The sequence below is a fragment of the Phoxinus phoxinus genome (genome assembly GCF_949152265.1).
Source record: "Phoxinus phoxinus genome assembly, chromosome: 17".
Classification (NCBI taxonomy): domain Eukaryota; kingdom Metazoa; phylum Chordata; class Actinopteri; order Cypriniformes; family Leuciscidae; genus Phoxinus; species Phoxinus phoxinus.
Genome location: NC_136892.1, coordinates 80,892 through 107,622, shown reverse-complemented (window position 1 = coordinate 107,622; position 26,731 = coordinate 80,892). Strand labels below are relative to the sequence as shown.

Sequence of the window (26,731 nt, the reverse complement as noted above, 5' to 3'; positions counted from 1 at the left end):
ATCTCATCTCATCACATCACATCACATCACATCTCATCTCATCTCATCTCATCACAACACATCTCATCACATCACATCACATCTCATCACATCACATCACATCACAACACATCACATCTCATCTCATCTCATCTCATCACATCACATCACATCTCATCACATCACATCTCATCTCATCTCATCACAACACATCTCATCACATCTCATCTCATCTCATCTCATCTCATCTCATCACATCACATCACATCTCATCTCATCTCATCTCATCACATCACATCACATCACATCTCATCTCATCTCATCTCATCACAACACATCTCATCACATCACATCACATCTCATCACATCACAACACATCACATCTCATCTCATCACATCTCATCACATCACATCACATCACATCACAACACATCACATCACAACACATCTCATCTCATCTCATCTCATCACATCACATCACATCACATCACATCACATCACAACACATCACATCACAACACATCACATCACATCACATCACAACACAACACATCACAACACAACACATCACAACACATCACAACACAACACATCACAACACAACACATCTCATCTCATCACATCACATCACATCACAACACATCACATCTCATCTCATCACAACACATCACATCACATCACATCACAACACATCACATCTCATCTCATCACATCACATCACAACACATCACATCACATCACATCACATCACAACACAACACATCACAACACAACACATCACAACACATCACAACACAACACATCACAACACAACACATCTCATCTCATCTCATCTCATCACATCACATCACATCACAACACAACACATCTCATCTCATCACAACACATCACATCACATCACATCACATCACAACACATCACATCTCATCTCATCTCATCACATCACATCACAACACAACACATCACATCTCATCTCATCTCATCTCATCACATCACATCACATCTCATCACATCACATCACATCACAACACATCACAACACATCTCATCTCATCTCATCTCATCACATCACATCACATCACATCACATCACATCACAACACATCACATCACAACACAACACATCACATCACATCACATCACAACACAACACATCACAACACAACACAACACATCACAACACATCACAACACAACACATCACAACACAACACAACACATCACATCTCATCACAACACATCTCATCTCATCTCATCACATCACATCACATCACATCTCAACTCATCACATCACAACACAACACAACACATCACATCACAACACATCACATCACATCACATCTCATCACATCTCATCACAACACATCACAACACATCACATCACATCACATCACATCACATCACATCACATCACAACACATCTCATCTCATCTCATCACATCTCATCACAACACATCACAACACATCACATCTCATCTCATCACATCACATCACATCACATCTCAACTCATCACATCACAACACAACACAACACATCACATCACAACACATCACATCACATCACATCTCATCACATCTCATCACAACACATCACAACACATCACATCACATCACATCACATCACATCACATCACATCACAACACATCTCATCTCATCTCATCACATCTCATCACAACACATCACAACACATCACATCACATCACATCACATCACAACACATCTCATCTCATCTCATCACATCACATCACATCACATCACATCACATCACATCACAACACATCTCATCTCATCTCATCACATCTCATCACAACACATCACAACACATCTCATCTCATCTCATCACATCACATCACATCACATCTCAACTCATCACATCACAACACAACACAACACATCACATCACAACACATCACATCACATCACATCACATCTCATCACATCTCATCACAACACATCACAACACATCACATCACATCACATCACATCACATCACAACACATCTCATCTCATCTCATCACATCTCATCACAACACATCACAACACATCACATCACATCACATCACATCACAACACATCTCATCTCATCTCATCACATCTCATCACAACACATCACATCACATCACATCACAACACATCTCATCTCATCTCATCTCATCTCATCACAACACATCTCATCACATCTCATCTCATCTCATCTCATCTCATCACATCACATCACATCACATCTCATCTCATCTCATCTCATCACATCACATCACATCACATCTCATCATATCACAACACAACACAACACATCACATCACAACACATCACATCACATCACATCACATCACAACACATCACATCACATCACATCACAACACATCACATCACAACACATCACAACACATCACATCACATCACAACACATCACATCACATCTCATCACATCACATCACATCACAACACATCACATCACAACACATCACATCTCATCTCATCACATCACATCACATCACATCTCATCTCATCTCATCACAACACATCACATCACATCACATCACATCTCATCTCATCTCATCTCATCACATCACATCACATCACATCTCATCTCATCTCATCTCATCACAACACATCTCATCACATCACATCACATCTCATCACATCACATCACATCACAACACATCACATCTCATCTCATCTCATCTCATCACATCACATCACATCTCATCACATCACATCTCATCTCATCTCATCACAACACATCTCATCACATCTCATCTCATCTCATCTCATCTCATCACATCACATCACATCACATCTCATCTCATCTCATCTCATCACATCACATCACATCACATCTCATCTCATCTCATCTCATCACAACACATCTCATCACATCACATCACATCTCATCACATCACAACACATCACATCTCATCTCATCACATCTCATCACATCACATCACATCACATCACAACACATCACATCACAACACATCTCATCTCATCTCATCTCATCACATCACATCACATCACATCACATCACATCACAACACATCACATCACAACACATCACATCACATCACATCACAACACAACACATCACAACACAACACATCACAACACATCACAACACAACACATCACAACACAACACATCTCATCTCATCACATCACATCACATCCAACACATCACATCTCATCTCATCACAACACATCACATCACATCACATCACAACACATCACATCTCATCTCATCACATCACATCACAACACATCACATCACATCACATCACATCACAACACAACACATCACAACACAACACATCACAACACATCACAACACAACACATCACAACACAACACATCTCATCTCATCTCATCACATCACATCACATCACAACACAACACATCTCATCTCATCACAACACATCACATCACATCACATCACATCACAACACATCACATCTCATCTCATCTCATCACATCACATCACAACACAACACATCACATCTCATCTCATCTCATCTCATCACATCACATCACATCTCATCACATCACATCACATCACAACACATCACAACACATCTCATCTCATCTCATCTCATCACATCACATCACATCACATCACATCACAACACATCACATCACAACACAACACATCACATCACATCACATCACAACACAACACATCACAACACAACACAACACATCACAACACATCACAACACAACACATCACAACACAACACAACACATCACATCTCATCACAACACATCTCATCTCATCTCATCACATCACATCACATCACATCTCAACTCATCACATCACAACACAACACAACACATCACATCACAACACATCACATCACATCACATCTCATCACATCTCATCACAACACATCACAACACATCACATCACATCACATCACATCACATCACATCACAACACATCTCATCTCATCTCATCACATCTCATCACAACACATCACAACACATCACATCACATCACATCACATCACAACACATCTCATCTCATCTCATCACATCTCATCACAACACATCACATCACATCACATCACAACACATCTCATCTCATCTCATCTCATCACATCTCATCACATCTCATCACATCTCATCACATCACATCACATCTCATCTCATCTCATCACATCACATCTCATCACATCTCATCACATCACATCTCATCACAACACATCACAACACAACACAACACATCACATCTCATCACATCACATCACATCACATCACATCTCATCTCATCACATCACATCTCATCACATCACATCTCATCACAACACATCACAACACATCACATCACATCACAACACATCTCATCTCATCTCATCACATCTCATCTCATCTCATCACAACACATCACATCTCATCACAACACATCACATCTCATCACATCACATCACATCACATCACATCACATCTCATCTCATCACATCGCATCTCATCACATCACATCTCATCACAACACATCACAACACATCACATCACATCACAACACATCTCATCTCATCACATCTCATCACATCTCATCACATCACAACACATCACAACACATCACATCTCAACACATCTCATCACATCACATCACAACTCATCACATCACATCTCATCACAACACATCACATCTCATCACATCACAACTCATCACATCACATCTCATCACATCACATCTCATCACATCACATCTCATCACATCACATCTCATCACATCACATCACATCTCATCACATCACAACACATCACATCACATCACATCACATCACAACTCATCACATCACATCTCATCACATCTCATCTCATCACATCACATCTCATCACATCACAACACATCACATCACATCACATCACATCACATCTCATCTCATCACATCACAACACATCACATCTCATCACATCACATCACATCACATCTCATCACATCACATCACAACACATCACATCACATCACATCACATTACATCACATCTCATCACATCACAACACATCACATCTCATCACATCACATCACATCACATCACATCTCATCACATCACAACACATCACATCACATCACATCTCATCACATCACAACACATCACATCACATCACATCTCATCACATCACAACACATTACATCTCATCACATCACATCTCATCTCATCACATCACATCTCATCACATCTCATCACATCACATCACATCACATCACATCACATCACATCTCATCACATCACATCACATCACATCACATCACATCACATCACATCACATCACAACACATCACATCACATCACATCACATCACATCACATCACATCACATCTCATCACATCACATCACATCACATCACATCACATCACAACACATCACATCACATCACATCACATCACATCACATCACATCACAACACATCACATCACATCACATCACATCACATCACAACACATCACATCACAACACATCACAACACATCACATCTCAACACATCTCATCACATCACATCACAACTCATCACATCACATCTCATCACATCACAACACATCACATCACAACACATCACAACACATCACATCTCAACACATCTCATCACATCACATCACAACTCATCACATCACATCTCATCACAACACATCACATCTCAACACATCTCATCACATCACATCACAACTCATCACATCACATCTCATCACAACACATCACATCTCATCACATCACAACACATCACATCACAACACATCACAACACATCACATCTCAACACATCTCATCACATCACATCACAACTCATCACATCACATCTCATCACAACACATCACATCTCATCACATCACAACTCATCACATCACATCTCATCACATCACATCTCATCACATCACATCTCATCACATCACATCTCATCACATCACATCACATCTCATCTCATCACATCACAACACATCACATCACATCACATCACAACTCATCACATCACATCTCATCACATCTCATCTCATCACATCACATCTCATCACATCACAACACATCACATCACATCACATCACATCACATCACATCTCATCTCATCACATCACAACACATCACATCTCATCACATCACATCACATCACATCTCATCACATCACATCACAACACATCACATCACATCACATCACATCACATCTCATCACATCACAACACATCACATCTCATCACATCACATCACATCACATCTCATCACATCACAACACATCACATCACATCACATCTCATCACATCACAACACATCACATCACATCACATCTCATCACATCACAACACATTACATCTCATCACATCACATCTCATCTCATCACATAACATCTCATCACATCACATCTCATCTCATCACATCACATCACATCTCATCACATCACATCACATCACATCTCATCACATCACATCACATCACATCACATCACATCTCATCACATCACATCACATCACATCACATCACATCACAACACATCACATCACATCACATCACATCACATCACAACACATCACATCACAACACAACACATCACATCACATCTCATCACATCACATCACATCACATCACAACACATCACAACACATCACATCTCATCTCATCTCATCTCATCACATCACATCACATCACATCTCATCACATCACATCACATCACATCACAACACATCACATCTCATCTCATCTCATCACATCACATCACATCTCATCACATCACATCACATCACATCACAACACATCACATCACATCACAACACATCACATCACATCACAACACATCACATCACAACACATCACATCACATCACAACACATCTCATCACATCACATCACATCTCATCACATCACATCACATCACAACACATCTCATCTCATCACATCACATCACATCACATCACAACACATCACATCACAACACATCACATCACATCACATCACAACACATCACAACACATCACAACACATCACAACACAACACAACACATCACAACACAACACAACACAACACAACACATCACATCTCATCACATCACATCACAACACATCACATCTCATCACATCACATCACATCACATCTCATCTCATCTCATCACATCACATCACATCACATCACAACACATCACATCACATCACAACACATCTCATCACATCTCATCACATCACATCACAACACAACACAACACAACACATCACATCACAACACATCACAACACATCACATCACATCTCATCACAACTCATCACAACACATCACATCACATCTCATCACATCACATCACATCTCATCACATCACATCACATCTCATCACATCACATCACATCACAACACATCACATCACATCACAACACAACACAACACATCACATCACAACACATCACAACACATCACATCACATCACAACACATCACATCACATCTCATCTCATCACATCACATCACATCACAACACATCACATCACATCTCATCTCATCTCATCTCATCACATCACATCACATCACATCACATCACATCACATCACATCTCATCTCATCTCATCACATCACATCACATCTCATCACATCACATCACAACACATCACATCACATCACATCACAACACATCATATCTCATCTCATCACATCACATCACATCACAACACATCTCATCTCATCTCATCACATCACATCACATCTCATCACATCACATCACAACACATCACATCACAACACATCACATCTCATCTCATCTCATCACATCACATCACATCACATCTCATCACATCACAACACATCACAACACATCTCATCTCATCTCATCACATCACATCACATCACATCACATCACAACACATCACATCACAACACATCACATCACATCACATCACAACACAACACATCACAACACAACACATCACAACACATCACAACACAACACATCACAACACAACACAACACATCACATCTCATCACATCACATCACAACACATCTCATCTCATCTCATCACATCTCATCACAACACAACCCATCACATCACATCACATCTCAACTCATCACATCACAACACAACACAACACAACACATCACATCACATCACATCACATCACATCACAACACATCTCATCTCATCTCATCACATCTCATCACAACACATCACAACACATCACATCACATCACATCACATCACAACACATCTCATCTCATGACATCTCATCACAACACATCACAACACATCACATCACAACACATCTCATCTCATCTCATCACATCTCATCACAACACATCACAACACATCACATCACATCACATCACAACACATCTCATCTCATCTCATCTCATCACATCTCATCACATCACAACACATCACAACACATCTCATCTCATCTCATCACATCTCATCACAACACATCACAACACATCACATCTCATCACAACACATCACATCTCATCACATCACATCACATCACATCTCATCTCATCACATCACATCTCATCACAACACATCACAACACAACACATCACATCACATCACATCACAACACATCTCATCTCATCACATCTCATCACATCACAACACATCACAACACATCTCATCTCATCTCATCACATCTCATCACAACACATCACAACACATCACATCTCATCACAACACATCACATCTCATCACATCACATCACATCACAACTCATCACATCACATCACATCTCATCACATCACATCACATCTCATCACAACACATCACATCTCATCACATCACATCACATCTCATCTCATCACATCACATCACATCACATCACATCTCATCACATCACAACACATCACATCTCATCACAACACATCACAACACAACACAACACATCTCATCACAACACATCTCATCACATCTCATCACATCACATCACATCACATCACATCTCATCACATCACATCACAACACATCACATCACAACACATCACATCACATCACATCACATCACAACACATCACATCACAACACATCACAACACATCACATCACATCACAACACATCACATCACATCACATCACATCACATCACATCACAACACATCACATCACAACACATCACAACACATCACAACACATCACATCACATCACATCACAACACATCACATCACATCACAACACATCACAACACAACACATCACAACACAAAACATCACAACACATCACAACACAACACATCACAACACAACACATCACTACACATCTCATCACATCACATCACATCACATCACATCTCATCTCATCATATCACAACACAACACATCACATCACATCACATCACATCACAACACAACACAACACATCACAACACATCACAACACATCACAACACATCACAACACAACACAACACATCACATCACAACACAACACATCACAACACATCACAACACAACACAACACATCACATCTCATCACATCACAACACATCTCATCTCATCTCATCTCATCACATCTCATCACATCACATCACAACACATCTCATCTCATCTCATCACATCTCATCACATCACATCACAACACAACACAACACAACACATCACATCACATCACAACACAACACAACACAACACATCACAACACATCACAACACAACACAACACATCACATCTCATCACATCACAACACAACACATCTCATCTCATCACATCTCATCAAAACACAACCCATCACATCACATCACATCTCAACTCATCACAACACATCACATCACATCACAACACATCTCATCTCATCTCATCACAACACATCACAACACATCACATCACATCACATCACATCACAACACATCTCATCTCATCTCATCTCATCACATCTCATCACAACACATCACATCACAACACATCTCATCTCATCTCATCACAACACATCACAACACATCACATCACATCACATCACAACACATCTCATCTCATCTCATCTCATCACATCTCATCACATCACATCACATCACAACACATCTCATCTCATCTCATCTCATCACATCACATCACATCACATCACATCACAACACATCTCATCTCATCTCATCTCATCTCATCTCATCTCATCTCATCTCATCACATCACATCACATCACATCACAACACATCTCATCTCATCTCATCTCATCTCATCACATCACATCACATCACATCACATCACAACACATCTCATCTCATCTCATCTCATCTCATCTCATCTCATCACATCACATCACATCACATCACATCACATCTCATCTCATCTCATCTCATCTCATCTCATCTCATCACATCACATCACAACACATCACATCACAACACATCACAACACATCTCATCTCATCTCATCACATCTCATCACATCACAACACATCTCATCTCATCTCATCTCATCTCATCTCATCACATCACATCACAACACATCACATCACAACACATCACAACACATCTCATCTCATCTCATCTCATCACATCTCATCACATCACAACACATCACATCTCATCACAACACATCACATCTCATCACATCACATCTCATCTCATCACATCACATCTCATCACATCACATCACATCTCATCACAACACATCACAACACATCACATCACAACACATCTCATCTCATCTCATCACATCTCATCACATCACATCACATCTCATCACATCACATCACAACACATCACATCACAACACATCACATCTCATCACAACACATCACATCTCATCTCATCACATCACATCACATCACAACTCATCACAACACATCACATCACATCACAACACATCACAACACATCACATCTCATCACAACACATCACATCTCATCTCATCACATCACATCACATCACAACTCATCACATCTCATCACATCACATCACATCACATCACATCACATCTCATCACATCACATCACATCTCATCACATCACATCACATCACATCTCATCACAACACATCACAACACAACACATCTCATCACAACACATCTCATCACAACACATCTCATCACATCTCATCACATCACATCACATCACATCACATCTCATCTCATCTCATCACAACACATCACATCACAACACATCACATCACATCACATCACAACACATCACAACACATCACATCACAACACATCACATCACATCACATCACATCACAACACATCACATCACATCACAACACATCACATCACATCACAACACATCACATCACATCACAACACATCACATCACATCACATCACAACACATCACAACACAACACATCACAACACAACACATCACAACACAACACATCACATCACAACACAACACATCACAACACAACACATCACAACACATCTCATCACATCACATCACATCACAACACATCTCATCTCATCACATCTCATCACAACACATCACATCACAACACATCACAACACATCACAACACAACACAACACAACACAACACATCACATCTCATCACATCACATCACAACACATCACATCACAACACATCACATCACATCACAAAACATCACATCACATCACATCACAACACAACAAACACATCACATCTCATCTCATCTCATCACATCACAACACATCACAACACATCACAACACAACAACATCACATCACATCACATCACAACACATCACAACACATCACAACACAACACATCACATCACATCTCATCTCATCACATCACATCACAACACATCACAACACATCACATCACATCTCATCACATCACAACACATCACAACACATCACAACACAACACATCTCATCACATCACATCACAACACATCACAACACATCACATCACATCACATCACATCTCATCACAACACATCACAACACATCACATCTCATCACATCACATCACAACACATCACAACACATCACAACACAACACATCACATCACATCACATCACAACACATCACAACACATCACAACACAACACATCACATCACATCTCATCTCATCACATCACATCACATCACAACACATCACAACACATCACATCACATCTCACCACATCACAACACATCACAACACATCACATCACATCACATCTCATCTCATCACAACACATCACATCACATCACATCTCATCACAACACATCACATCACAACACATCTCATCTCATCTCATCACAACACATCACAACACATCACATCACATCACATCACAACACATCTCATCTCATCTCATCTCATCACATCTCATCACATCACATCACAACACATCTCATCTCATCTCATCTCATCACATCTCATCTCATCTCATCTCATCTCATCACATCACATCACATCACATCACATCACAACACATCTCATCTCATCTCATCTCATCTCATCTCATCTCATCTCATCTCATCTCATCACATCACATCACATCACATCACAACACATCTCATCTCATCTCATCTCATCTCATCACATCACATCACATCACATCACATCACAACACATCTCATCTCATCTCATCTCATCTCATCTCATCTCATCACATCACATCACATCACATCACATCACATCTCATCTCATCTCATCTCATCTCATCTCATCTCATCACATCACATCACAACACATCACATCACATCACAACACATCACAACACATCTCATCTCATCTCATCACATCTCATCACATCACAACACATCTCATCTCATCTCATCTCATCTCATCTCATCACATCACATCACAACACATCACATCACAACACATCACAACACATCTCATCTCATCTCATCTCATCACATCTCATCACATCACAACACATCACATCTCATCACAACACATCACATCTCATCACATCACATCTCATCTCATCACATCACATCTCATCACATCACATCACATCTCATCACAACACATCACAACACATCACATCACAACACATCTCATCTCATCTCATCACATCTCATCACATCACATCACATCTCATCACATCACATCACAACACATCACATCACAACACATCACATCTCATCACAACACATCACATCTCATCTCATCACATCACATCACATCACAACTCATCACAACACATCACATCACATCACAACACATCACAACACATCACATCTCATCACAACACATCACATCTCATCTCATCACATCACATCACATCACAACTCATCACATCTCATCACATCACATCACATCACATCACATCTCATCACATCACATCACATCTCATCACATCACATCACATCACATCTCATCACAACACATCACAACACAACACATCTCATCACAACACATCTCATCACAACACATCTCATCACATCTCATCACATCACATCACATCACATCACATCTCATCTCATCACAACACATCACATCACAACACATCACATCACATCACATCACAACACATCACAACACATCACATCACAACACATCACATCACATCACATCACATCACAACACATCACATCACATCACAACACATCACATCACATCACAACACATCACATCACATCACAACACATCACATCACATCACATCACAACACATCACAACACAACACATCACAACACAACACATCACAACACAACACATCACATCACAACACAACACATCACAACACAACACATCACAACACATCTCATCACATCACATCACATCACAACACATCTCATCTCATCACATCTCATCACAACACATCACATCACAACACATCACAACACATCACAACACAACACAACACAACACAACACAACACATCACATCTCATCACATCACATCACAACACATCACATCACAACACATCACATCACATCACAAAACATCACATCACATCACATCACAACACAACAAACACATCACATCTCATCTCATCTCATCACATCACAACACATCACAACACATCACAACACAACAACATCACATCACATCACATCACAACACATCACAACACATCACAACACAACACATCACATCACATCTCATCTCATCACATCACATCACATCACAACACATCACAACACATCACATCACATCTCATCACATCACAACACATCACAACACATCACAACACAACACATCTCATCACATCACATCACAACACATCACAACACATCACATCACATCACATCTCATCACAACACATCACAACACATCACATCTCATCACATCACATCACAACACATCACAACACATCACAACACAACACATCACATCACATCACATCACAACACATCACAACACATCACAACACAACACATCACATCACATCTCATCTCATCACATCACATCACATCACAACACATCACAACACATCACATCACATCTCACCACATCACAACACATCACAACACATCACATCACATCACATCTCATCTCATCACAACACATCACATCACATCACATCACATCACAACACATCACAACACATCACATCACAACACATCACAACACATCACATCTCATCTCATCACATCACATCACATCACATCACAACACATCACATCACATCACAACACATCACATCACATCACATCACATCACATCACATCACAACACATCACATCACATCACATCACAACACATCACATCACATCACATCACATCACATCTCATCACAACACAACACAACACATCTCATCACAACACATCACAACACATCTCATCACATCACATCACATCACATCTCATCTCATCATATCACAACACATCACATCACATCACATCACATCACAACACATCACATCACATCACATCACATCACATCACATCACATCACATCTCATCACAACACAACACAACACATCTCATCACAACACATCACAACACATCTCATCACATCACATCACATCACATCACATCACATCACAACACATCACATCACATCACATCACATCACATCACAACACATCACATCACATCACATCACATCACATCTCATCACAACACAACACAACACATCTCATCACAACACATCACAACACATCTCATCACATCACATCACATCACATCTCATCTCATCATATCACATCACATCACATCACATCACATCACATCACATCACATCACATCACATCACATCACATCACATCACATCACATCTCATCATATCACAACACATCTCATCTCATCTCATCTCATCTCATCTCATCTCATCTCATCTCATCTCATCACATCACATCACATCACATCACAACACATCTCATCTCATCTCATCTCATCTCATCACATCACATCACATCACATCACATCACAACACATCTCATCTCATCTCATCTCATCTCATCTCATCTCATCACATCACATCACATCACATCACATCACATCTCATCTCATCTCATCTCATCTCATCTCATCTCATCACATCACATCACATCACATCTCATCTCATCTCATCTCATCTCATCTCATCTCATCACATCACATCACAACACATCACATCACATCACAACACATCACAACACATCTCATCTCATCTCATCACATCTCATCACATCACAACACATCTCATCTCATCTCATCTCATCTCATCTCATCTCATCACATCACATCACAACACATCACATCACAACACATCACAACACATCTCATCTCATCTCATCTCATCACATCTCATCACATCACAACACATCACATCTCATCACAACACATCACATCTCATCACATCACATCTCATCTCATCACATCACATCTCATCACATCACATCACATCTCATCACAACACATCACAACACATCACATCACAACACATCTCATCTCATCTCATCACATCTCATCACATCACATCACATCTCATCACATCACATCACAACACATCACATCACAACACATCACATCTCATCACAACACATCACATCTCATCTCATCACATCACATCACATCACAACTCATCACAACACATCACATCACATCACAACACATCACAACACATCACATCTCATCACAACACATCACATCTCATCTCATCACATCACATCACATCACAACTCATCACATCTCATCACATCACATCACATCACATCACATCTCATCACATCACATCACATCTCATCACATCACATCACATCACATCTCATCACAACACATCACAACACAACACATCTCATCACAACACATCTCATCACAACACATCTCATCACATCTCATCACATCACATCACATCACATCACATCTCATCTCATCACAACACATCACATCACAACACATCACATCACATCACATCACAACACATCACAACACATCACATCACAACACATCACATCACATCACATCACATCACAACACATCACATCACATCACAACACATCACATCACATCACAACACATCACATCACATCACAACACATCACATCACATCACATCACAACACATCACAACACAACACATCACAACACAACACATCACAACACAACACATCACATCACAACACAACACATCACAACACAACACATCACAACACATCTCATCACATCACATCACATCACAACACATCTCATCTCATCACATCTCATCACAACACATCACATCACAACACATCACAACACATCACAACACAACACAACACAACACAACACAACACATCACATCTCATCACATCACATCACAACACATCACATCACAACACATCACATCACATCACAAAACATCACATCACATCACATCACAACACAACAAACACATCACATCTCATCTCATCTCATCACATCACAACACATCACAACACATCACAACACAACAACATCACATCACATCACATCACAACACATCACAACACATCACAACACAACACATCACATCACATCTCATCTCATCACATCACATCACATCACAACACATCACAACACATCACATCACATCTCATCACATCACAACACATCACAACACATCACAACACAACACATCTCATCACATCACATCACAACACATCACAACACATCACATCACATCACATCTCATCACAACACATCACAACACATCACATCTCATCACATCACATCACAACACATCACAACACATCACAACACAACACATCACATCACATCACATCACAACACATCACAACACATCACAACACAACACATCACATCACATCTCATCTCATCACATCACATCACATCACAACACATCACAACACATCACATCACATCTCACCACATCACAACACATCACAACACATCACATCACATCACATCTCATCTCATCACAACACATCACATCACATCACATCACATCACAACACATCACAACACATCACATCACAACACATCACAACACATCACATCTCATCTCATCACATCACATCACATCACATCACAACACATCACATCACATCACAACACATCACATCACATCACATCACATCACATCACATCACAACACATCACATCACATCACATCACAACACATCACATCACATCACATCACATCACATCTCATCACAACACAACACAACACATCTCATCACAACACATCACAACACATCTCATCACATCACATCACATCACATCTCATCTCATCATATCACAACACATCACATCACATCACATCACATCACAACACATCACATCACATCACATCACATCACATCACATCACATCACATCTCATCACAACACAACACAACACATCTCATCACAACACATCACAACACATCTCATCACATCACATCACATCACATCACATCACAACACATCACATCACATCACATCACATCACATCACAACACATCACATCACATCACATCACATCACATCTCATCACAACACAACACAACACATCTCATCACAACACATCACAACACATCTCATCACATCACATCACATCACATCTCATCTCATCATATCACATCACATCACATCACATCACATCACATCACATCACATCACATCACATCACATCACATCACATCACATCACATCTCATCATATCACAACACATCTCATCTCATCACATCTCATCACAACACATCACATCACAACACATCACAACACATCACATCACAACACAACACAACACAACACAACACAACACATCACATCTCATCACATCACATCACATCACATCACAACACATCACATCACAACACATCACATCACATCACATCACATCACATCACATCACAACACATCACAACACATCACATCACATCACAACACAACAAACACATCACATCTCATCTCATCTCATCACATCACAACACATCACAACACAACACATCACATCTCATCACATCACAACACATCACAACACATCACAACACAACACATCACATCTCATCACATCACATCACATCACAACACATCACAACACATCACATCACATCACATCACATCACAACACAACACATCACATCTCATCTCATCTCATCACATCACATCACATCACATCACATCACATCACATCACAACACATCACAACACATCACAACACAACACAACACATCACATCACATCTCATCACATCACATCACATCACAACACATCACATCACATCACATCACAACACATCACATCACATCACATCACAACACATCACATCACATCACATCACATCACATCACAACACATCACATCACATCACAACACATCACATCACATCACATCACATCACAACACATCACAACACATCACATCACAACACAACACAACACATCACATCTCATCACATCACATCGCATCACATCTCATCACAACACATCACATCACAACACAACACAACACATCACAACACAACACAACACAACACAACACAACACATCACATCACATCACACACAACACATCACATCACATCACATCACAACACAACACAACACAACACAACACAACACAACACAACACAATAAATCAGGCTTTCACCGCTCATATCGAGTTCATTAAACACGGACTTACCTTTCACATGCTGAAGCGTGACGTGTGTGTTCTGTGAGTGTGTTACTGAGTTCTCGAAGGCGTCCAGGTGAGCCGGACTCACAGTATTCCTGAGAATAAACCAGACAGAGTTATAACACATCAGCGTCCTGCATAGTGAAGTTATGAACCCATAATTATTTCCTGGTCGCAGTACTTCTGCCACTTCTCCAGATGGTTTCTGATCAGCTCTTGGTATGCAGATGTCTTTGGATCTTTCTTCTCCTTCTCCTCTTCTTGGGAACTGCAAACACATGAAATCTTGCTTGTGCAACTTTCCCCCCCCAATAAATTAAAATAAAAAACGCAGACTAGCGAAGCCGAGCAGTGACAGATTGTTAAAGACCAATATCAGTTTATTACCTGCTGAAGTCCAGGCCTGGTGTTTCCTCACTACAGCGTCCAGAGTTCATCGTTGCCATGGTTACCTGACCTCACCTGGCAGCAATTAATGATGACACCTTATTATTCTCTTGACAATATACTCTTCTTTAAGTTAGATTAACTATTTAATTTTTGGGTGAATGACGGATAAGGATTTAATATGTGAAAAAAAATAAAACTGGCAGAACATTTTAGTTTTAGGACTTTCTATACTTATTACAGTGTTGTGTATGTAATACAATGGTACACATATCAAGAATGTAATTAACCATTTTTTGGTGAATCAGATCTTTTTTCCCATGAAAATGTCATTCCTGGGTAACGTAATGTAACGTAAATTAATTACATTTATACCATTGTTGGCATTTACAAATGTACTTATATCGATAATTGGAGCTCAACAAACAATTAGTGTTTAGTTTAAATTTAAACTAAATTTTAATCACAATTAATATAATCAATTTGGGATTTCATATAGACATGGGCTCAGTTTTGGCTGCTGATAACTCAAAATTCAGAACCAAATAAAAGAAAAAGCTGGAAAATGTTTACAAATGTTTTCCAATAAAGTAAATAAGACTTGTTTTATCATTAACTCAACAAAAAACAGAACTATGTAATCTAACACACACATGTGGGTTATATTAATGGCCTGTGTCACTGTTAGCCGGAATGACATTCTGCAATATTTTTCAGGATTACCATAAAAACCATCCTCAGTATCATTTTTCTTTCCAACACTCAAAATTGAAACAAAGTAAGAGACACTGACAAGTTTTTAATGATTTAAAAATCTGTAAAATTTACAGTAAATCTGTAAAATTATAATGCTTCATAGACAATGGCTAAACATAATAGTCCAACACGTTATACAGCTAAAACATGTAAGCTTATTGCAAATGAGTCTAATCAAATCAAGTCATCTCTACAGCGCTTTAAAGGTCCTGTTCTTCGTGATCCCATTTATTAAACTTTAGCTAGTGTGTAATGTTGCTGCTAGAGCATAAATAATACCTGTAAAATTATAAAGCTCAAAGTTCAATGCCAAGAGAGATATTTGATTTAACAGAAGTCCCCTTTCAAAGCCTACAGTGAACGGCCGGTTTGGACTACATCCCTCTACTTCCTGCTTTAATGACATCACTAGAACAGTTTTTGGACTAACCTCTGCACACAGGAATATACAGGAATAAAAGGGGGCGTGGTCTTGTTGAGCTCCTACAGAGAAGAGGAAGAGTTGCGTTTGTAGAGTGTGTTTGTCGTCATGTCGTCGAAACCGTGTTATTTTCATCCCGGAGTCAAATCACCTTTGTTTGGCCATGTTTACAATAACACTGAGCGTTAAACCAGACGGATTTATTGGTAATGACTGGAACGGACACAGGCAATGATTTTAAGATTTTGAGAAGATGCAGGTGTGGATGGGAGAAGGTGACTCTCTTCAGAGGTTTAAGGATTCACCAGGGAAAAAAGAAGTGTCAAGTGGGGGGCCAGCAGCAACATTGCTCTGCAACCGCAAGTCAGACAAGAGGAGCCCAAAGCCAGGTCGCTAACCACAGTGCTGAGGGTTCCAACGTTGCTGAGGGAAGGCAGATAGAGGACACAGGAGAGTCCTTGGTCGATACGTATTCCTCTGAAGGTGGCACAGGAGAAAACACCCTTAGGAAACAATCATCATTAAACCCCAGCAACCAGGAGCCAGGCCAGAGGACAGAGAGGAAAGAACCTGGGCGGAGGCAGCTGGTTAAATGGCCGAAAGCAAATGAGGTGGTAGTGTGGCAGCAGCTCGATGAGGACCTCAGCTTCATTCTGGAGCAATCACTGCGTGGCCAGGTGGAAACCAAGCTGAATCGCATTGGAGACATCCTGTACGAGGAGTGCAGAAGCAGGTTCAGAGTAGTGGCTGAGAAGCAGAAGAGCTCAAAGCAGAAGGGGAGGAGGGAGAAAGAGTTCGAGCAACTGGTGAAGAGGCGGCGTCAGCTCCGAAAGCAGTGGAGGAAGGCAAGTAAAGAGGAAAAGGAGGGCCTGAAGCCACTGTGGGAGGAGGTGAAGAAGAACCTAGCCAGCCTTCGGAGGGCAGAGCGCATCCGCAAATGCAGAAGGCGGAAGGAGAAGGAAAGGAGCAACTTCTTCAAAAAGCCCTTCAAGCATGCGAGACAACTACTGGAGAATAAGAGAAACGGGAAGCTGAAGATCACACAGTCACAGCTGGAAAGTTTCATCAGGGAGCAGTACAGTGACCCAGCAAAGTCAACGCCGCTGGGATCACCAGGTTATGTTCCTCTTCCAGCCCCCCCCCCCCATCCTTCCTGTTCAACACTGATCTCCCCAAATTCAGTGAGGTAGCAGAAGTTGTACGGAAAGCGAGAGCAGCCTCAGCTCCAGGCCTCAACGGGATATCTTATAAGCTGTACAAGTACTGCCCAGGGGTCCAGAGATATGTGTGGATCTTCCTGAGAGTGGCCTGGAAAAACAAAGTCATCCCTTCAGAGTGGCAACGAGCTATTACAGTGTTCATTCCGAAGGAAACAAACTCTACCACCATTAGCCAGTTCAGAAGCATTGCACTCCTGAATGTTGAAGGCAAGATTTTCTTTTCCATACTGGCCAAGAGGTTGACCACCTACCTCATAAGCAATGTCACATTGACACTAGCTGCCAGAAGGCAGGCATGCCAGGCTTCTCAGGGTGCGTGGAACACTCTGCAGTCATATGGGAGCAGATCCAGAGAGCAAAAAGAGAGAGAGGTGACCTGCATGTGGTGTGGCTGGATCTTGCCAACGCATACGGGTCAGTCCCCCACCAACTCATTGAGTATGCCTTGGACTTTTTCTACATTCCTGTCTGCATTCGTGCCCTGGTGGCCAAGTACTTTGAGGACATCAAGATGTGTTGCACCCATCAGGACTTCACGACAGGCTGGCAACAACTGGAAGTGGGCATCTCTCCCATCCTGTTTGTAGCGGCCTTCGAGATTATCCTGATGGGGGCAAGGGTGATGGTTGGAGGTATGAAGCTACCATCAGGCCAAAGGCTACCACCAGTGAGAGGCTATATAAACGACATTACCACCATTCTCCAGACAGCAGCATGTACAACAAGACTGCTTAAGAGGATTGACGAGCTTGTGGGGTTGGGTGAGGATGAAGATCAAACCCGCCAAATCACACAGCCTGTCCCTCAGGAAAGGGGTTAGAAGCGACCACACCATCTTTGTCGCAGGCGGTGAAGAAATCCCTTTGCTGGAAAATCAGCCCGTCCGTAGCCTGGGTCGTACTTATACAGCAGACCTCTCTGATAGGAAGATGGGGGAAACAGTGAGGAAGCAGCTCGCAGATGGCCTCGTCAGGATCAATAAGAGCCATCTTCCCGGCAAGTATAAAGTGTGGAGCTACCAGTTTATACTGTACCCAAGGGTGATGTGGCCTCTGAAGATGAGTTTGTATCCCTGAAGATACAAACAGGGAGGAAGTGGAAAGCCCAGGAAGAGGTCGACATGGCAATTAGCAGGCTGAAACAGCGTGAAATAGTCGGCAGAGTCCAGGAGGGTCGAGCAGGCTTTGGGAGGAGCGAGACCCCCTTATTCTGGTCAAAGGTCTCCAAGGAAGAGCGGAGGGCCATGGTGGTGGCAGAAGTGACAAGGACCGAGCAGGAGCGCCTTAACATCAAGGCGGTGTCCCAGAGCTGGCAGGGAGGCTGGATGTCATGGGAAGGTGTCACAGACAGGCATTTGTCATGGTCTGATCTGTGGAATATCCCCCAAGCCAGGCTCATATTACATCCTCCTATGACCCACCTATGACCCACCAGATTAGATCCACCTATTGATTAGATCCACCTATGACACCCTACCTTGTCCCAGAAACCTCCACCAGTGGTTCGGGACTGAAGAACTTTGCCCCCTTTGCAGTACCAGTAATGCAAGCCTCCAGCACATCCTGTCGAGGCTGCAAGACAGCATTGTCCCAAGGCCGCTATAGGTGGCGACACGATCTGGTGTTGAGAAAGCTAGCAGAGGTGGCATGTAGACAGGAGACTAATAGTAGACCTTCCGCGCCAACGAGAAGTCCTATCCTGTTTGCAAGGGCCGGAGAGAGAATCAACCACCCTCACCAGAGAGCAACATCTAGAGTCCTCTCATCTGGCAGTGAGTGGAACATGAGGGTCGACCTGGGGAGGCAGCTCCAATTCCCCAGGGAGATCGTAGAAACTTTGCTCCGGCCAGACCTGATCATGTGGCCAGTGTCACAGTGTCTGGCTTGTGTTTCCCCGGGTATCCACTAGAGGTCCTCGTCCCCCACGGTGTCTGTCACATTATGAACTGCATTCCCCACAATCCTTGTCTGCACTTATCATTGTTCATTGCACTCAGTTGTTCATCGTCATTGTTCCCAGCTGTTCCCTGTTAATCATTGTTAGTTCTGTGTATATATACCCTGGTTGTTTCTATGTTTGTCACGGAGTCCTTGTAATATGTCCCACCACTTCTGGATGTCTGTTTCTTGCCCGTTCTTGTTTTGTTATCGTTTATGGATTGCTTATATGGTTTTGACCCCCGCCTGGACTGGTTGTGAGTACGGATTTTCCCTAATAAATACTGCGCCTGGACCTTACCTTTTCCTGTGTGTGTGTCGTGACAGTCAGAGCTATGCAAGACAATCTTGTTGGTGGAGCTCACTGTCCCATGGGAGGGGGGAATGGAGGCTGCCAACGAGCGGAAGCGTGCCAAGTATGCAGACCTGGTAGAAGACTGCAGAGAGGCCGACTGGAAAGCCACCACGTGTCCCGCCGAAGTGGGATGCAGGGGCTTCGTTGGGTCAACGGTGCGCTTGCTCCACGAAATGGGATGTACAGGAGCAGGGTGTCGAAAAGCCATTAAAGAACTGGCAGAGGAGGCAGAGAGGGGCAGCTTTTGGCTGTGGCTAAAGAGGAAGCATAGGGGATGGGGGCCAAGTAACACCTAGGGCATCAGCAGGGGTGGCAGGGAGTGATCCCTCTTTATTAGACAGAGGCTTCTGGAAGGACAGAATTGACCTTAAAACACCAGATGCTATACTAAAGCATTAATAAAATGTTGATATATTAATAAATATGATTTCATTATTCATGATTTGACCATTAACATCACAAAATTAAATTCAATGATAATAACCCATATGACTAATTGAATCATATGAAATCAAGATGAATGACATCAAAAATATGGCAAAAGACATACAATTATGTAAATAATGTTAATGTTAATAATATACATATAATAACTATGCCTAAAAGTTTACAAATGTTAATTAAAAACTAGATTGTTATGCATATGGCATTCTGGCTAACAGAGGTTTTTTGTTATCCAGGAGTGACAAAACAAATATGTTTTCTTTATAATCAGGCACCTATGGAAAACTACAACTTAGCTATGATCACTTAAGGTATTTTTTTTAGATCAAATAGATAGTTTTTTAATATAAAAAAACATTATAAATGTTTTATTATTGTTATCCAAAAGGACACATGATATTGCTACAAAGTGCACCAGTGACCGAAAAGGTCAAAATATCACAATTTTAAGAGATGCTTCCTGACCTTTGCACATGTTCTGGTCAAGCGGGTAACCCATCCGCCGGACACCGAAGCTTCCCCGCCGCCGCCATTGGCTAGCAGAGCATCACCTGCTGTTAGCACTCCACTGACTCCCATTCATTTTGGCGTCACTTTGACAGCGAATAACTTTACATCTGAGACGTTTAAAGACTCCATTTGTCCATTATTTATTTCTAAAGAAACACGACAATGTATAAAAGGCTCCATTACCTTGTATCTTACGTTATGGCCCCGTAGAAGCCGTTTTTGTAAAAATAGGCTAACGATTGCGTCATAACCGCGCGACTCTCTGTCGCACAGTCGAGAGATTACCGTAGAGACCGGCGGAGAAGCTCACGGGCAATCGGGGGGACGTGGAGAAGCCCACAGAGAGTCATAAAGTTGATCCTGCTGCTAACTCATGGACCGCTAATGCTCACGCTCTCCGTCTCTGAGAGATTCAGAAGGGAATGATTCAGATTTCTCTCGGCACAGCTACTAGAAGACTGACAGCTGTCAGACTCACGTCACAGCTACTAGAAGACTGACAGCTGTCAGGCTCACGTCACATCTACGTCGTCAAGCTCAGTTTGAGCCGGCGCAGTTCGCCTGGCGATCAGGAAGTGATGCTTCTAATGGACTTCACTTCTCTCCGTTGAAACCTATGGGGGCGCTGTGTCCAGTTTATACTGTCAATGGTTCTGGTGCTCCTTCAGGGTCTTCCTTTTGATACATTATTATGTCACAATGCATTATGGTCCAAAATGGTCATTGATGTCTGTTATCCAGGAATGACATTAGACAAATCACAATTTGGAGACAAAAGTCTTTCAGTCATAACCATAAGCTTAGTATTATCACTATATTTGTAGGTATCATTGAAAACATCAATTAGGCTATGCCCAAGTAAATTTGAAATACTTTTATTTATATTCTTTACATTAGTATTTTTGTATTCAGATTTTAAGCCGGGACAGTTAACCGGAATTACATTTTGGGACTTTTGAGCTCAATAGTTCCTTAAACATTCATTATTTATAATAAATTCTCACATGAGTAATTAAAGAGGGGGAAGTTGAGTCACTTAATGAAGTGTATTTAAAAATGTATACATTTTTAATATGAATATGCTTCGGACACCAGAATTGACACGCCACGTCATTGACCCTTTTATATTTATAATCAAATCAAATAATTTAATAATGAATTACATTTGCCCTTATAATATGATGAATTATGTATCATCATCTAAACTCATATCTAAATATGTTACAAATAAATCTCTGACTGAGCAAATTTGTTTTCAAACTAGATTAAAGTGTTTGGCTTGAGAAAGACGTGAAGGAAGTTTTAAATAAATCGTCTGTTTGAAAATGTGTGTGTGTGTGTGTGTGTGTGTGTGTGTGTGTGTGCGTGCGTGCGTGCGTGCGCGTGTGTGTGTGTGTGTGTGTGCGTGCGTGCGTGCGTGCGTGCGTGTGTGTGTGTGTGTGTGTGCGTTGTTTTCGAGTAAAGTCACAGAGCTGAATATCGAGTGAATATAAGACACTGCTTTAGTTCTCAGACACATTCGTGCTGCGATGGGTTTGTACAACACTCTTAGACACGTGACACGAATTCCTACCTTTCCCAGTCGGTTATTTTGCGATAACTCATCCGCAGTAATAATACAGTAAAGTAAACTCCGGAAGTGAGTCCTCGGTCTCCTAGCAACAGACTACAGACTGAGCAGCGCCAGTTCTACACGTGACGTCATGGGGGAGGCCACGCCCACCACATACAAATTCGTGTTTTTTTATTATAATAATTAATTTTGACAGAACAAAGCATACAACAGTATACAGAGAAGTACAGAAAGAAGACATACAGAATATCCAAAAAGTGTGTATATTTTTTTAAGACAATGCAATACAGATAAGTACATTAAGAAAAAACAAATGTAGACAAATATAGATGTTGAAAAAGTATCAGACAA

The 26,731-nt window shown here is 41.1% G+C and overlaps 1 protein-coding gene across 1 annotated transcript in view; it reads right to left on the bottom strand.

Annotated features, from left to right (window-relative positions):
• ppp1r36 (protein phosphatase 1 regulatory subunit 36) overlaps positions 1 to 26,453 on the bottom strand; it is a gene marked incomplete at its 3' end in the record, with an annotated part of 69,020 nt that extends 42,567 nt beyond the window's left edge. The window contains exons 1-4 of the mRNA XM_079587099.1: positions 26,381 to 26,453; positions 19,165 to 19,239; positions 18,959 to 19,045; positions 18,784 to 18,872 (exon numbers count right to left, since the gene is read on the bottom strand). Of these exons, the coding sequence (XP_079443225.1) occupies positions 18,784 to 18,872; positions 18,959 to 19,045; positions 19,165 to 19,223 (235 nt within the window). The 5' untranslated portion in view covers positions 19,224 to 19,239; positions 26,381 to 26,453. The remainder of the gene's footprint in view (positions 1 to 18,783; positions 18,873 to 18,958; positions 19,046 to 19,164; positions 19,240 to 26,380) is intronic.
• Between the last annotated feature and the right edge of the window lie 278 nt (positions 26,454 to 26,731).